The sequence below is a fragment of the Drosophila persimilis genome, unplaced genomic scaffold, assembly GCF_003286085.1.
Source record: "Drosophila persimilis strain 14011-0111.01,24,50 unplaced genomic scaffold, DperRS2 tig00000863-arrow-arrow-pilon, whole genome shotgun sequence".
Taxonomy (NCBI): Eukaryota; Metazoa; Arthropoda; class Insecta; order Diptera; family Drosophilidae; genus Drosophila; species Drosophila persimilis.
The window spans coordinates 117,127-130,880 of NW_020825364.1; the positions used below are offsets into that span (position 1 = coordinate 117,127).

A 13,754-nucleotide genomic window follows, 5' to 3' on the forward strand; every position below is an offset into this window, starting at 1 on the left:
AAACTTATAAATTATTATTAATCATTAATCAAGAGTAAGAAATGGTACAAGAGTTTACCTACCTTCAGACACACTCGAATATTTTTACATACATTTGTGTGTAGAGTCGAGATTTACCATCCACCATTCGAAATTATTATGTTGGTGACCCCGATGCATCGATTGTGCGGGTGAGTTCTGTTCTCAGTATTTCCACTTCTCTTGGTGAAAAAAATGGTAAAAAGTGGATTTTTCCCGACATAGGCACTTCCATTCTGGCGTTAAGTTTCATTCGTACGACAGACTGTTAAAAAAATAATGAAAAGGTCCAATTTTGAATACAAAAAGCATACCAATTGAGTATTAATTGGGAAGCCTTATATTTACCAACGAACTGACAACAATCGAATGTACGGTTTTAAAGATTTAAACCTAAATATGACCTGACCAAAAACAGAAGCGCTTTTTGAGGTGGCAAAACTCTGCGGATTGGGTGGGACTATCTGTATAACATTTCTTCATACTAATAAATGAAATATTTTGTGTTAATTTCCAAGTAAGAAAATATCAAAACCTTTCCTGTTATAGGGACTTTGAGGAGAATCTTTTCTCAAGTATCATCTTTCTCATGGGAGATAATAGCAAAGGAAAACAGGACTGAATACAGGAATGTTAAGCTCTGGCTTATTTTAATAGGTTAATAGGTTTAATAGGACTTTTAAATTTATTTTGTATTTTTGAATCATTTTATAAACATCTTTTGTTCTTTGTAGGTATTTTCCACAATCAACAGTATTTAATGTTTTATTTTTTGTATTTATTATTTACTTGGCAAACTTTATCTCTGCATCTATCTATCTTTGAACTGAATCTATCTCCTCATCACACATCTAGTGTGTAAGAATATTCTCTCAGTGTATCCCTACGCATTCATTCCCCAAAGCAGAACGAAGCCATTTTCTATCCCTGTGAGCCTCGCTCCGATTGGCTGTTGTAAAATGTTAGTAGCCGTGCAACTGCCCCCAGTTCCGTGAGCGCCTCCCACCCTGGCACCAGCCATGATGTGCGACTGGTGTGCGATGTGTGGACTGGTCCTGATCCTGCGCACTGTCGGCTCTGGCCAGTACATAAGAAGCCTTTGGTTTACATAAACGGTTGGGCCGTGGACCGTGGGCCGTGGGCCATGTGCCATCCATCCAACCACACAATCGACTACATCTCACTCTTCAGCTGCGGAGGCCAACCCCGGACCCAAACCCCACTCTCGGACGGAATTTATAGCATGGCCCATGACTGCCGTTGGCTTCTGTCCATTTATCTTTGGCTGGATGTATTCCTGGCTGTTTGTTGTTTTTTTTTTAACCAGAAGGAGCAGGAGAAGGAGAATGGCACCCAAACCACATTGGACTATGCCCACAATGCCACCAATGGCAGTTACATTTTATGGCCAAAGTTCACCAGAAGCCTCAAACCCCCTGCGTGCCCCACTCAGAGCCCCACGCATTTGGCGACCAAGTGGCGCCATTTTTGCCGCATTCTCATCGAGGCTGGGTGGAGAGGGGGGCTTCAGACAGGACGGCAATTCCAGTTTATGCTAGCGCAGACTTTTTGCAAAAATAAAACATTCGCAGGAATATAAAAACAAAGCAGAAAAACTATAAGAAATGACGTTAATGTTATGGAGGAAATGTTCTTCTGATGATTTTTTTTTCTATAAAAGGATTTTTTTATTTTTTTCAGTTTAAACATTTCTATCGAGAGTGGAATGGACAACAGACTATACTTGTACTCGTACTCGTACTCATACGCGTACTCTAATTCGTTTATAAAAAACACACTTGACTTCCATTTGTAATCATAATTTATCAGTATTGTATATATATTAATATTATTCAGTATAAAACTTTCATGAAAAAACAAAAAAAAACTTAGTGAGAGAGAAGTTTCATCATCAATCATCATCCATCGTCCATCGTCCATCAACCGTCATCCGTCATAATAATTCTTACATAAATTCACTTTCAGGCTAAATAACAACAAAAAGCTGGCTATCCCTTTGAAAATGGAAAGATTTCTGTTGCCCATTCATCAGTTCAACGCACATTCAATTAAATAAACGATATTATGGAAAATTTGCTACATTTACGGAATCATCTCATACATATATTTATATAGATTTTTTTCAATTTTTATGTTTTTTTTTGTTGGTTTTTTTTGTTGTTTTTGTAAGAAATGCCTGCACGCGCGTGATATGCAGCGTTGAGAATAGTGACTTTCGACTTGCCCTGCTGGAAAACAAATAGAAAACATCTTCATCAGACTATGTTCTAGTTGGAGAGGGGGAGCCGGGGGAAAGGGGTATAGGGGTATAGGTTTGTCTTGTGGCTTCTTCGATCGATCGATTGTTTGTATTGCTTGGCATTGTCATGAGGCGACTGCATTGTTCAGATTTCTTGTTCATTCTTCAGTTTAAGTAGTTAATGGCTTCAATTTCGATCCGGCACCTGACTAATCAATCAATCAATATTCGTCAAATACAATACAAACGGAACAATTACATATGCATAATTGTAGAGCACTCTACGCTGTAGTCTTAAGTAAATCATTTTCACTAAATTTAGTTGCGCCTAGTCAGGTGTGTGTGTGTGTGTGTGTGTGGTTGTTAATTGTGTTTGTATTCCATGTGTTCCTTCTGTTCCTTGTGTTCTGTGTGTTCCGTGTGTTTGTTGTTGTTTGTTAGCATTTTGGCCTAATAGAACTTTTTCGCCTGCGCCTCACTGCGGTTCCTGCAAATGAAAAGAAACGAAAAGAAAGTAAGTAAATAAAGAAGATGCTAGATTCTATGTTAGAGATCTGTTACTCACTTGAATATATTATAGATAAATACTAGCAGCAATTGCACAACGGTTACACTTAGAAACAGTGTGACACCCACGCAACTGCCGGTGGGGCAGTTGGCCACCTGCGCTGCGCCCTGTGGCGCAGATGCCAATCTGTAAAGTAACGGAAGTAAACGGAAGTTGAGAATCACAGCACATTCTCTATGCGTAGCTGAACAACTCACTTTTGTCCCACATGGGAGATGCCCTGCTTGACCTGATTCATGCCATCACGCATCTCGGCTATGAGCGTTTGCACATCGTAGCCGGTGGACTGGATCTGGGCTGTGGGAGCGTGCTTCTGATTTGTCTGAATGTTATCAGTGCGCACATTGATATCGCCCACCAGTTGCCGTATCTCCCGTATGGAGCTGAGCAGAACATTTTGATTGGTAAGAAGCAAGTCCACATCGGTTCTGCTGACCACACCGCCGCCACCCAATTGCTGCTGCTGGGGCACACTGCCTGCGGCTGCTGGTGGCAGGGCCTGTCCGGCGTTGGCGGCCAGGCCGCGAGAGACCAGCGTTAACGTGTTCTCCTGGCGTCCAATGATCTCGTCCACTTTGCGGGACAGCTCGCGCAGGTGTTCGGCGATTTGGCTCTGTCCCTGCCAGATTTGACGCAGCTCGCGCTGGTCTTCCGACTCGTAAAACTCGTCAAAATCCTCCTCGTCTTTGTGCTAGAAGAGAGGCATACGAAAGCGATTAAATCACAAACAGATTATGGCGTATCAATGGAACAGATAAGCCGCTAGGCGCCAACCGTCGGCCGCCAGCGGATGGCTTTATCTGTTGTCGTCGTGGCACCCACCTCGTTCGGATGCTCCTTTTTGTATTCCAGCTTTTGCTTCTCCAGCTTATCCTGATACTCGTTGTATTCCGCAGTCAGCTTCTGGTTGTCCACCTTCTGGTTCTCCTGGACCTGCCCAGCAGCGTGCAGGGATGTGGTGAGGAAGTGGAACACATCGTGATCATCGGCCAGGCCGCCGGTGGCAGCCGAGACACCAAAGTAGCCGTTCTTGGGCAGATTCACGCCATCGGAACGCATACACAGCTCGTAGTCGTCGTTGTTGTTGGTCATGCCGTTGTGAATGAGAACGGTGAGCACGTTGTTGTAGTACTCGATGCGCGCACGGGTGGGGAAGGGCTTGTTACGGAAATCCCTGAGGCAACCGCTCAGCAACTGCGTCGTTCCATCATTGGTATGATCGTACTGCTTGGTACCGTCGTTGACTACCGCACTGATGTAGGGATTGTTATGCTTGTTGTCGTTGTCGAAGGAATCAAAGATAATGCCCAGACCATTCCAGCGGTCCGAGGAGCCGAACACCGGCCCATTGTAGTCTCCCTTCTCGGTGGTGTACCAGAAGGCCAGACCATCGGCTCCGATACGGCCACGTCCCGTCACGCGGAACACAATCTCCACATCCCACCAGTCGAAGTTGGTCTGCGTTTTGGTCCAGATGGCACCCTTCTGCGAACGCAGCGACGGTGCCACACGCACACTCTCGGAGCTGGCAATGGCATCTGAAAATTAAAGCAACAAGTTGTAATCGTGGTGTCGCGAATCGGGTCTAAATTTAAATTAAAACAAAGTGCCTGCGTGTCCACTTTGCCGCTTGGCAGCAGCCAGTTCGGGCCATCGCCGTCTCGCTCGCACTCGCTGGAGGCGGCGAATGGGCCAAAACAACTGACGTGGAGCTCTTCTACTTACTTCCCCCGTACTCCCAGAAGGGTACGGTGCCGTCTTTTTGGGCCAAATACGGCGGCTTAAACGAGTACTTGTACTCGAATCGACGGTGCACGCCAACGGCCCCTGGACTCAGGTTGGTCGTCGCATATGTTTGTTTAGCAAATATGCAGAAAATGGCCAGGAATTTGCAAAATGTTGGCAGCATTGCTTACAATTTTATTTTGACAACAAAACTGACAAACGAAAGCCAGTGGGGCCGGAGATTTATTAATAAAGTATACGGTCTGACTCTCAGAAATATGCCGTCTTATTTTACAAATATACCGAAAGTATACCGATGAATTATTTGTATTTCATATACCATCATATTTTTCGATTTTAATATTCGGTTGAAAATTGCCAGCTAACTAGGACCCTCAGAACTGAAAATAAAATGGTATCCAGCAATCTTATTAATTGTATACAAGTATGGTTTATTGTAAGAAGTTATCTTTATTGAATTACTTATAAAATAAAGTTTAAACAAAGAGGTAAATTTTCACATTTTGTACATGCGGTGTAGTTAACACGCTACACATTTGCTACATATTTATGAAATTATCAACAGCGACCTCTAGAGGGGAAATGAGTAAATATACTGAAAGTACTAGAAAATATTAAACATGCTCAAAAATACTACAAAAAGTATAACATTATCCATTTAAAGCATTTAAAAGTACTGGAAAATAAAAAAAATATTAGAAAATACTCAAAAATACTATACAAGAATATATAAAAAATATTCTGAGATACATAATAGAGTATAGTCTTTCAATCATAGATTACTTAAATTATCAAATCGAATCACTGCAACATTTATTCCACTTGATTGCATTCATAACCTTGGCACTCATTGAATGCACTTTTAAACAATTTAACTTTGACCTATACACCTTTTTTAATTTTGCTAGCGGTCTAGTGTGACCAGGCTTGCATGCGCTACGGTTACACTGTTATGTTTGTTTACAATTAAAATCAGTTAACAATTCAAACTTTGCATTAAGAATGAAATTATGAAAGCAAGCAAGAATGTATTATTTGTGGAAGCTGTGGATAAATCCGTTATTGAGGAACAGAAGTGCAATCAACAAGTTTTTTGTGGCCTAAATTATATAAAAATCCCCCCTGCTTGACTTCCTTTATTAATTGCATTATTGTTGCACTAATCGCTTGTTTGCTTTCTTTCTGTTTGTTTCTGTCCACTTTATCTTTATATATAAATGTATTCAGATACGAATCAAATCCACTGAATTTGTTCTGAAGTTTTTTATTTTCATCAATTTGATTGGTTTCTTTAAGTACAGCTTAATTATTCATTTTATCAGCAAAAAAAATGTAAAAGACGTCAGCATGGTCAATAAATAACGTGGTCTGATCGTTAAAAAAAGGGTACACAATAATGTCGCCACCAAAAAACAGAAGAGTGAATCTGTGTACAAACATCAACACTGATTTTGTTCGCATACCCTTTTTTCGGATCTATAAACTAGGCTTACAGCATATTTGATAAACAACTTAATAAAGAATCCTTAAAATTAGCCAATTTATGAGAAAATGTATTCATTAATCGGGTAAAATTATGTGTTCAGTGCTAAGGGTCCTATCTTGTTAGTAATATTAAATGGAATAACAAAATAAAGGAATATGACTTCCTATCATGGACAGCAAACGATTAACCTACAGTGGGTTAATCGTTTGCTGTCCATGATAGGTATTTAAAACACAGACAAATATTATGAAACTTGAAGAATCTTATTCCAGCTCAGGTGAAAGACATCTTATTAGTGAAGGGAGAGGATAGGGTGAATCTACAATAATAATTTACAAGGTGGTTCACCTGTTTAAATAGAGGGGGGTTACGTTGGTTAAGTTCGTTCAATCATCATGAACGAAACGTTAGCAGTGCTCGTTACTAACGAGTACTCGCTCGAAATTACTCGCACACATGCATAGGGATGGATGTTTTTGTTATACCTTTTTTAGGGGGGGTATTATGATTACGCCCAGTTGTTTGCAACAGCAGCATACATGCCCCATTGGCATTTTTCAAGGGTATTTTATGCTTCATTTCGATATAGTATTGATAAAGACGATCGATCTGCAACGAAGATGTTTTGCTTTCACATACACACATGCAGAGAGGGTATGATGGGCGTATTAGACCGTGCGACTGTACGTGTGCCAATCCACTGAAACACGAACCCCACACCAGATGGATGTGTATGTATCCCACTGTACAGCGTATGTATGGTGCATGAAATATGTAAGGGGAGCAGAGCATAGGCATGTTTGTATGTAATGTAGGTAATATTTAATCCATTTACTCTAAGTAAGCACAGGAGATTGTTGTTGTTGTTTATGTAGTACATGATAAAAAAAAAAACAGAAATACACAACTGCATGTATGTAAAAAAATCGCGTAATTTTTTATAAATGTACTCGAATAAATGAAGTTTTCTATTCCGTTTCAACTAGAGAGAGCAATTCGAGGCAGAAGACAAATGTTCCGGGACAATTTGCGCTGTAAAAGTTAATACAATATAAATCTTACGATATATTACGAATCCATCCGACACTCTACACATGATCGATCTTTAGGGAATCCAGACTGGTGCCATCGGCCTCGGCCTTCTGCTGATAGTAGCCGTCGTAGGATGTGGTGGCCTTCATAATCTCCTGCTGCTTCTGCAGCTTCGTAAGCTGCTCGCAGGCAGCCGCAGCGATCTTCTGGCGCTCGATGTCCGCTTTCCGCTTGGCCTCGTTCTCCTCCATCTGGTGGGCGAGCAGCTCAGCGGTTGCCGCCGCCCTCTCGGCAGCTGGATCCTGATACAGATCGTAGTTCCTCGGCTCGGCCTCAGGATCCAGTTTCATGAAGGTGGGTACAGTCGGAGCACTCCTCTCCGGCACATGTCGGCGGCCGGGCTTCTCGTGCGTCTTGATGTGCTTCTTGAGGGCCGTCTCCTGGCGGAAATGCTTGTTGCAGATCTTGCACTCGAAGGGCTTCTCTCCCGTGTGGATCCACTCGTGGTGCCGCAGGATCTGTGCCTTGGAGAAGCGCTTGGGGCAGAAGCGACAGGCAAAGTCCTTCACCTTCTCGTGGATGATCTTGTAGTGGAGCTTCATGTTGCCAATGTTGTTGAAGCCTCGTCCACAGCCGGGACAGATATGCTGGCCCTCCTTCTTGGTGAAGTTCACCTGGGGCGACCACGAGGGCACCGACACAGAAGGTATGGGATTGACGGCAGTGCCCGCCAGCTGCGAAATGTCCACCCGTTGGACGCGTCTGGAGTTCTTCTGTTTGGCCAACGGTGCAGCGGGCCCGCCACTGCTAGCGCAAGCCTTGAGCATGTCGTCGTTTGGATTGGGGTTGATGTTGGTATTGGTGTTGGGATTCCCCAGGCCATCGCCTTGCATTTGGCCTGGTATCGGAATGGGAATGTTAAGCTGTTGTTGCCGTTGCGGCTCTGACGGTGGCAGATCCCGCTTCTCGTGCGTCTTCAGATGCTTCGTGAGGCTCTTCTCGCAGAGGAAGATCTTGCCGCAGATCTTGCACTCGCAGCACTTTTCTCCAGTGTGGCTCCGCTCATGCACCTTGCAGGCATGCGACTTGCCGAACGTCTTGCCACAGTACTGGCAGGCGAAATCCTTCCGCTTCTCGTGCACCACCTTGATGTGGTTCGACAGGGCCTGCTTGTTGTGCGAGGCGTGGTCGCACTGCCGGCACTTGAACTTCTTCTCCTTGGTGTGGGTGAGAATGTGGGCGTTCCACTCCTGGCGCGTGGTCTTGCCCACGCCGCAGTAGGGACAGACGTGGTTCTTGATGCCCGCATGTCGCATCAAGTGATCCCTGAGGGCGCTGTTGATCACGAACCGCTTGCCGCAGATGTTGCAAGGGTAGGGCAACTCTTCGCCCGTGTGCTTGTACATGTGCTTCTTGAGGGCCGTGGGGCAGCGGAAGACGGTATCGCACTCCGGGCAGGGGAAGTCGCGCAGCGGTGCGGCTGCCTTGGTTATGTTGTGCACCTTCTTCATGTGGAACGTGAGCAGCCTGATACGGGGGAACGTCTTCTCGCATCCCTCCGCGGGACAGTGGTGCACCTCGGACAGTTCGGTGTGGGCATGGTCCACATGGATGCGCAGGCCATTCGCTGTGGTGAATCCTTTCCGGCAGGTCTCCACTTTGCACTGGAAGGGGAGCAGATCGTTGTGGTACTTCATGTGCTCCTCGTAGCGGATGGCCTTCTTGAACTTCTGATGACAAATGTGGCAGTCGATGATACGATGGAGGTGCCGCTCATCGGCTGGAATCCTCTTGCGTTTGGGCTTCTCCCTGTTCGAGCCATCGTTGTCATCGTCGTCGTCCGAGTCGGAGGTGGAGCTGCTGAAGTCGTCGTAATCCTCCACCTTCTTCTTCTTGGGCTTGGGCTTCGACTTGGCTGGTGTACGGGTGGACTGGGACTGGGTGGATCCCCTCATGCGTTGGGCCAAAGGAATGTCGTCGTCGCTGCTGTTGGGCTCAAAGTCCAGATCTCTGTCGTTGTCATTGCCGCTCTCAATAGAAGAGTCGTCGTCGAACATTTTCAGTACGTTGCTGGGCGAAGCCTTCACCTTATCCTGCTTGACGCTCTCGTTCTCACACTCCTCGGCCTCCTTGTCCACATGCTCCAGCATCTTGAACACATCCTCCTCGTTCTCAATCAGCTCCATTTTGTGGTTTAACAGGGGATCAAAGTTGATGTGATCCTCATCCTCTCCGGGCAGATCGTGGGCCGTCGAACTGGGATCCAAGACATCGAAGTTCGTCTGGCAGGTGAAAACGTTGCTGGCGACAAGGTCCTGGAACTTCTGCACCGAGTCGACGCACAGTTTCTGGAACTCGTGCAGGTCGTTCAGCCTGGTGTAGCAATTGCTGCACAGATTCTTGGGAAAACCATCGTTCTGCTCGACGGAGAGGGACGTACACAGACACAGTTTTTTCGACAGGCCTGGCACTAGATACAAATCGTATGCGGCATCGTTTTGCAAGTGGTTCAGGCAAATGCGACACAAGGTGTGTATCGAATATGTCCTGGCCATATCCATGTTGCGGTTTGTGTTTTGCGGCAGCGTTTTCAACAATTGAGATTTGCTTTTGCGTTTTTCCAGCCAGCCAGCAATAAAAATAATATTGACACAGAAAAAAAACGTATACTCGTCGTCAGCGAAAAATGGGCGAGTGGCAATAAGAGAAATGTACTCGTACTCGGTTAGGTATCAGTGATGCCGCATGGGCTAGAAAAAAGCTAGATGATATAATTCTAATTTGAAGTAGTCATGGATACAAAAAATGTAATAATCTGTTTCCTGAGCATCATGGCTCGTATTGAAGCACCTACATGTAACATTCACATATTCCACACTTACAGTTATAGCTAAACATCAGACAGCATCGGATGCACTAGCACCTAGCTCTAGCTAGCTAACCAGCTCTCGCTGGTACAGACTAAACCGCCGAGCTGCCACAACTGCTTCAAGCTATACATCTCTAAAAACGCGTACATTTTTGTTGCAATCAGCAACTTCAGTCGCAGCTCGGGTTTCCCTCCATGGATATGGTTGCAAGCGAACCATATCCCGCCAACTCAATATGCCGCCTTTGTCTGATGTACCTGGACCAGAGCCCCGCCCACGATCTCTATCTGGAGCCAGATCTGGCCAAAAAGCTAACCCTCTGCACCACCCTCGATGTGGATCAGCAGGATGGCTTTCCCCGGAGAATCTGCCATGGATGCTTTGGGAAATTGAACGAGTTGCAAGAGTTTCAAAAACTATGCCTGGACTCTGTGCAGCGATTCAAGGAAATGGTGGCCGCCAACAGAATCATCACCATCGAATTGTTGGAGCCGGTGGCGGAACAGGCAGCGGAAGTGATTGTAGGGCCGGAGGAGCAGGCTAGCTATGATCCACTGCTAAATCATAAGCTGGAGATTATTGAGAACGAGGAGGAGGTTTTCAAGATGCTGGTGACTGTGGACAAGAACGTTTTCTCCGACTACACATCCGATGAGGAGCCGGAAGATGGCGAAGAGAAGAGCTCCACTGATGACGAACTTCCATTGGCCCGTCGTTTGCTGGGAGAGGGAGAGGAGACGGCCAAGGAACGGGCAAAGCGAAAAAAGATTCCACCTGCCGAGCGTCGCCTCCGTCGTATCATCCCCTGCACCATTTGCCCGCAAAAGTTCAAAAAGCAATCTAAATTCGACGAGCACATGAAGTATCACAACGACCTCCTGCCCTTCCAGTGCACAGAGGAGACCTGCCGAAAAGGATTCACCACAGCCGGCGCACTGCGTCTCCATGTGGACTATGCGCACACCAGGAAAGCGGATGAGATACCCTGCACCGTGGAAGGGTGCAAGTTTCTGTTTCCCCGGCTGCGGCTGCTCACCATTCACTTGAAGAAGGTCCACAACCAGACTCGGGTGAGTGCTCCGCGAGCGGAGCAGCCGTGCGGCGAGTGTGGCATGGTCTTCCGCTGTCAGGTGGCCCTCAAGAAGCACATGTACAAGCACACCGGCGAGAAGTTGCCCTACCCTTGCAACATCTGCGGCAAGGGATTCCACATCAACAGCGCTCTCAAGAACCATCTACTGCGGCATGCGGGCATCAAGAACTACGTCTGTCCGTACTGCGGCGTGGGCAAGACGACACGACAGGAGTGGAGCAAGCACATGCTGACACACACCCAGGAAAAGCAGTTCAAGTGTGCCACCTGCGACCATGCCACGCACACAAAGCGTGCGCTCGACAATCATGTGAAGATCGTCCACGAGAAGGTCCGAAACTTTGCCTGCCAGTACTGCGGGAAGACGTTCGGCAAGTCGCACGCCTGCAAAATCCATGAGATGACACACACGGGGGAGAAGCGGTGTGAGTGCAAGGTAATAGAGAGAGAGATGAGATCCTCGAAATGAAAGGAGTCTCCTTCAAAGAACAGCTTTCTTTATTTCAGGTCTGCGGAAAGAAGTTCCTGTACACCGAGAGCCTCACAAAGCACCTGAAGATACACGAGAAGAGCGTGGAGCGAGCCCTGGAGACGTATCGTCAGCGGCAGGGAGAGACCTCTGCCGACCAGGACCAGGCCCAAGTGGATGCCAATCACCTGATGAAAGTCTGCGCGGAATCGGTGGCCACAATCCCTCGGGATCCGCGACGCGTTGAACGTGTTGATATGGCCCAATTAGCGGGCACAGTGGTTAATCCCATTCCCAGCGTATCGCTGCCCTCCAGCGCGCCGCCCCAGGCAAAGTTTGTCCAGAAGGAGGGCATGCATCTGTGCCCGGGGTGTAATCAGGGATTCAATAATCTGGGGAACATGAAGCGACACTACAAGAGCATCCACGAGAAGGTCAAAGACTTCGAGTGCCGCTTCTGTTCGCGACGCTTCGCCAACTCGCAGTCGCTCAAGCAGCACGAGTGGATACACACGGGGGAGAAGCCCTACGCCTGCAAGACCTGTGGCACCCACTTCCGCCAGGAGGCGGCTCTCATCCGCCACCAAAAGGTGCACGACGAAAAGCCACCCAGGCCGGCGAAACCCCCTAAGGAAATCACAGACAAGGCACGCCAGAAGCTGCTCCAGAGGTGCGAGCGCAAGCGCAAGGTGGAGGCACTGCGTCAGGAGATAGCCCAGGCCGCCAAGGAGGAGCTGAAGGACTTGGAAAAGCAGCGTGCCCTAGAGAAGGAGCAGAATACCTACGAAAAGTATCAGGCAGCTGCCGAGGCGGTGGCCACCACCCCAACTGGCAGTTGAGGTTGCCCTCCCAGAGGAGTATAGTTAAGGCTTTTTGGTTTCAGACTGAGAAGAAAGTATTGCTGGTTAATATTTAACCCATTGTTAAGACTTGAAGCAACTTTAAGTTCAGTTTAAAAGGTGTCGGGCCGAGAGTTTAGTTTAAGCAAACACAGGATTAAAGTTTTTCCGATTTTTTTGTATTTTTTACTTTCACTTGCTTGTTATTTTATGAGAGAGTGGTTGAATGTCGTCAAATGATTGCAAACCGTGAGGACACCGTCGAAAAAGCCATCCGAGGTGTCCGCCAGTTCATATGATAGATGGAGTGATGGATGGATGGATGATAATGAGATTAGATTAAAATGATACAAAATTGTGATCAAACAAATCTACAAGTAGATAGCAAAAATTTTGTATACATTGAGTAAAGCAAGAAGTGTTCTAAACTGTGGAAAATGTGAACCAATTTCGGACGTCATGGGCCACGCCTGTGTCTGCCTTCTAGGGAGCCTCTGGTGTCTTCAAATTGTACTTGGCCTTGATGTTGTTCAGCTCCTCCTGCTTCTTGTCCATGTCGACACGCTTGAAGGCCTTGTTCGACTGGTAATAGAGGACCACCAGATAGCGATTGCACACATTGAAGCCGGATAAATGGTCGCAGGCGTTTTTCGCATCAAATATGTCCTCATACACAACAAAGGCTGTGCCGCGCGTCTCTGGTGTGTTGCCCCTGTGGAGAGAGCAGATAAAGAACCATTAATGAATGATGCTGCAGACGAGACACAATGGGCCAACTTACACGCGTATCTGACGTATAGCACCGAATTTGCCGAAAATATCATACATTTCATCCGATGTTATTTTGTACGGCAGGTTTCGCACATAAAGCAGCCGATTCACCTCTGGCGGCAGGCGGATCTGCAAGAAAAATGCACCAAATATTTCATTTACTTTCTGTCTGGAGTTTTCCTTTCACTGGGGGCACCACTCACATGGTTGCGCTTATTCATGGCGCGTCTGGTCGCGACGGATGTTGAAACGCGACAAGTTAAGAAACTTTCACTCGGCTGTCTGGTAAGCTAGGCGGCTTTGTTTGACCCCGGGATGAATGTCCTGAAGAGCGTGGTCTCGTCCTTTGTTTAAAATTAATGTCTGTCTGGCCCCAAACCTAAACAATGTTGGTATTAGGGTTGAAACCGGCCGACTCTCAGAAATATACCGAAACATACCGTCTCATTTAAAAAATATACCGTAAATATACTGACGAATTCAAGTTCTAATTTACATATTGCTCGTTTTTGATATTCCCTGGATTATTACTAACTATATAGAACATTTAGCCATGCCCACTTAATTTTATACGATTAATGAACTTATTTTCAAGTTGACTC

The 13,754-nt window shown here is 46.2% G+C and overlaps 4 protein-coding genes across 4 annotated transcripts; 1 reads left to right on the plus strand and 3 right to left on the minus strand.

The window, feature by feature from the left end:
- Nucleotides 1-1,822: 1,822 nt before the first annotated feature.
- On the minus strand, nt 1,823-4,755 carry LOC6599461 (protein ERGIC-53). The gene is made up of 5 exons (XM_002024574.2): nt 4,572-4,755; nt 3,669-4,384; nt 3,044-3,537; nt 2,844-2,972; nt 1,823-2,765 (listed from the first exon to the last, which is right to left on the minus strand). The coding sequence occupies exons 1-5, from the start codon at nt 4,753-4,755 to the stop codon at nt 2,729-2,731; spliced, it is 1,560 nt and encodes a 519-aa protein (XP_002024610.2). The 3' UTR covers nt 1,823-2,728.
- A 2,167-nt stretch (nt 4,756-6,922) lies between these two features.
- Nucleotides 6,923-9,744, minus strand: LOC6599462 (zinc finger protein 668). The gene has a single exon (XM_002024575.2). The coding sequence runs from the start codon at nt 9,669-9,671 to the stop codon at nt 7,167-7,169; it is 2,505 nt and encodes an 834-aa protein (XP_002024611.2). The 5' UTR covers nt 9,672-9,744; the 3' UTR covers nt 6,923-7,166.
- Nucleotides 9,745-10,130: 386 nt separating this feature from the next.
- LOC113566721 (zinc finger protein 14 homolog) lies at nt 10,131-12,814 on the plus strand. Its single transcript, XM_026993607.1, has 2 exons — nt 10,131-11,509; nt 11,581-12,814. Exons 1-2 carry the CDS (start codon nt 10,175-10,177, stop codon nt 12,379-12,381), a joined length of 2,136 nt encoding a protein of 711 aa, XP_026849408.1. The 5' UTR covers nt 10,131-10,174; the 3' UTR covers nt 12,382-12,814.
- LOC6599463 (splicing factor 3B subunit 6) lies at nt 12,539-13,530 on the minus strand. The gene is made up of 3 exons (XM_002024576.2): nt 13,356-13,530; nt 13,163-13,281; nt 12,539-13,093 (listed from the first exon to the last, which is right to left on the minus strand). The coding sequence occupies exons 1-3, from the start codon at nt 13,371-13,373 to the stop codon at nt 12,865-12,867; spliced, it is 366 nt and encodes a 121-aa protein (XP_002024612.1). The 5' UTR covers nt 13,374-13,530; the 3' UTR covers nt 12,539-12,864.
- Between the last annotated feature and the right edge of the window lie 224 nt (nt 13,531-13,754).

What these genes read in the sequence shown, in the direction of transcription:
- LOC6599462 (XM_002024575.2), bottom strand. Translation starts at nt 9,671, where the DNA reads ATGGATATGGCCAGGACATATTCGATACACACCTTGTGTCGCATTTGC.
- LOC6599463 (XM_002024576.2), bottom strand. An exon ending in GCTATACGTCAGATACGCGT is followed by an intron (nt 13,094 to 13,162) that starts GTAAGTTGGCCC and finishes CTCTCTCCACAG; the next exon opens with GGGCAACACACCAGAGACGC.
- LOC113566721 (XM_026993607.1), top strand. Translation starts at nt 10,175, where the DNA reads ATGGATATGGTTGCAAGCGAACCATATCCCGCCAACTCAATATGCCGC. An exon ending in AGAAGCGGTGTGAGTGCAAG is followed by an intron (nt 11,510 to 11,580) that starts GTAATAGAGAGA and finishes TCTTTATTTCAG; the next exon opens with GTCTGCGGAAAGAAGTTCCT.
- LOC6599461 (XM_002024574.2), bottom strand. Translation starts at nt 4,755, where the DNA reads ATGCTGCCAACATTTTGCAAATTCCTGGCCATTTTCTGCATATTTGCT. An exon ending in CTTCTGGGAGTACGGGGGAA is followed by an intron (nt 4,385 to 4,571) that starts GTAAGTAGAAGA and finishes TTTAATTTTCAG; the next exon opens with ATGCCATTGCCAGCTCCGAG. An exon ending in TTTATCTATAATATATTCAA is followed by an intron (nt 2,766 to 2,843) that starts GTGAGTAACAGA and finishes TTTCATTTGCAG; the next exon opens with GAACCGCAGTGAGGCGCAGG.